Source organism: Chondrus crispus, genomic scaffold (assembly GCF_000350225.1).
Source record: "Chondrus crispus Stackhouse genomic scaffold, scaffold_134, whole genome shotgun sequence".
Taxonomy (NCBI): Eukaryota; Rhodophyta; class Florideophyceae; order Gigartinales; family Gigartinaceae; genus Chondrus; species Chondrus crispus.
In genome coordinates, this window is record NW_005179000.1 from 230,354 (window position 1) to 232,570 (window position 2,217).

The following is a 2,217-nucleotide window of genomic DNA, read 5'->3' on the forward strand; positions in this document are numbered from 1 at the left end:
ACGCCGTCGGCCTGGAAGTCTGCGCCACCGCCGTCTACCCCACCACCACCGTGTACGCAGGCCCGCACAAGATCTCGCTCGACCGCCCGTACCTGCGCGTCGATCGCCTCATGCTCAAGAGCCGCCTGCTTGCGCGCTGCGTCGAGGGCGGCGTCAGGCTGTGCCGCGCTATCGTGCGCGACGTTGCCCACGTATCGGAGAGCGAGTCCCAGGTCCACTTTGGCCCGGCCCCGGCGGACACCGTCCTGCCCACGTTTGACGAGTTTGAGGACGTCGCGGAGGAGCTCGTGGTGCGTGCGAAGACCGTGGTGGACTGCACGGGCCACGCGCTGCGCTTTACTAAGACGGAGCCGGAGAACCGCTTCCGCGCGCCGTGGGCGCAGGCGGCGTACGGGATCGAGGCAGAGGTGGAGAGCTATCCGTATGAGCAGGATGAGATGCTGCTGATGGACTTTAGAGACGAGCACATGCAGGCAGAGGAGAGGTGGAAGAGGGAGAGCAATGAGCGGCCGACGTTTCTGTACGTGTTTCCCACGGGGGAGAAGCAGGCGTTCTTCGAGGAGACGTCTGTGATCGCGCCGACGGCGGTGTCGTTCGAGGAGCTGAAGGAGCGCCTGTACCGCAGGCTGGAACATGACGGGGTGAAGGTGAAACGGGTGATCGAGGAGGAGCGGTCGCTGATCCCGATGGGCGGGTCGCTGCCGAGCCGGGCGCAGCGGGTGGTGGGGTTTGGCGGGGCGGCGTGTCTAGTGCACCCTGCGACGGGGTACATGGTGGCGCGGACGGTGTCGATGGCGGACACTGTGGCGCGGACGATCGCGGAGGGGCTGGGCGAGAGCGGCGGCGGGGGGTTCCGGGCCATGGCCGTGTCCGAGGCGGTGTGGAAGGTGACGTGGAGCCTGGAGCTGAGACGGCAGCGCGACTTTCTCGGGTTCGGGGCCGAGCTACTGGGCGTGCTGGACATGTACGAGTCGCGACGGTTTTTCGAGGCGTTCTTCGCGTTGCCCCGCGGGCTGTGGAGCAAGTTTTTGGGGTTCGGGCTGGGCACGCCGCTCGACCGGACGTACTTTGCGCTGTACTTTTTCGCGATCGCGGACGGGCGGATCCGGTGGAGCCTGCTGAAAGGGATTGTGGAGATCGGGCGGTGGGGCCTCATCCGGAGCGTGCTGCCGCTGTGGATGTCGGCGTTGGACGAGAGCTAGTGTCTATCGGACCATTGTCCTCATATGAGGACATTATTCGACCTATTTTATTCTTGACTTCCGCTTCCTTGACAAGACAGAAAAAGATACGCGTGCCACCGTGGTTGACTTCTGACTTGGGGCCAGAAAGACCTTTGTGAGAATTGCTTGTTCTTCCTGGTTGTTTTTAGATACCTTCGAAACCAAAAACGGCAGTTTAAAAAGGCAACTTGGTAGTCAATCTGCAGTATATTGTTAAGGTTTCTGCGTATTCAAAGCTGCTATCGTGGTGTTCTGCAAGAAGCTATTGCCGAAAACAAGCACGTTAAGGAAATAGTGCTCAAGGTAGCAAAAAAAAGAGCTGTCCTCATATGAGGGCAAGCGCCGGTCGGATAGACACGACACGAGGCAAGCCTCGGGGCTCATATCTGCACTCGGAGCGTGTCTGCACTCGTAGGCAGGAGACAAGCCCTACTTGTCCGCTTGTGTACGAGAGGCGTACAAGTATTGTAGTGTTCGAAGAAGGAATGAGCTTGTGCAAGCGGATGCAAGCAAGCATCGCGTCTTGCGGCCAGATTAGAAACGTCACACACGTGTACGGTCACACTAAATTATTCCGGGGGTTTGAGAGAGCACGTGTACAACGTGTAACGAGCATTCTTGTACAGCACAGTCAGTATGGGGTGGCGGAGGATCTGGATGGGGTGCGCGGGAGGTGTAGCGAGGTTTTGCAGCCGGCTACGCTGCGTCATACCGCAAGCCATCGCGTACAAGTACATTCCGCACGGCAGAGCCACGACACTGTACCCCGCCACCACCGCGCCATCGCGTGCCATCGGTCGCCGCCATTTCACTCCCCCGCCGCCGCGGCGCACCGCACGTTTTCCCCTCAACCGTCACCCGCCCTCCACCGACATTTGCATCTCCTGCGTTTACCATTCCCCGCCTACAACTCCACCCTCTACCTCCTGCCCCCCCTCCCGCCCACACCACTGATGCAAAATCCCTGATCGGCTGACGTCTAATTAGGAATAGA

At 60.4% G+C, this 2,217-nt stretch overlaps 1 protein-coding gene across 1 annotated transcript in view; it reads left to right on the top strand.

The window, feature by feature from the left end:
- The window catches only part of CHC_T00002318001 (hypothetical protein), a 2,675-nt gene extending 1,119 nt beyond the window's left edge, over nt 1-1,556 (top strand). The window contains exons 2-3 of the mRNA XM_005713342.1: nt 1-1,201; nt 1,430-1,556. The exon at nt 1-1,201 is cut by the window's left edge and continues 390 nt beyond it. Of these exons, the coding sequence (XP_005713399.1) occupies nt 1-1,201; nt 1,430-1,556 (1,328 nt within the window). The remainder of the gene's footprint in view (nt 1,202-1,429) is intronic.
- The last annotated feature ends 661 nt before the right edge of the window (nt 1,557-2,217 follow it).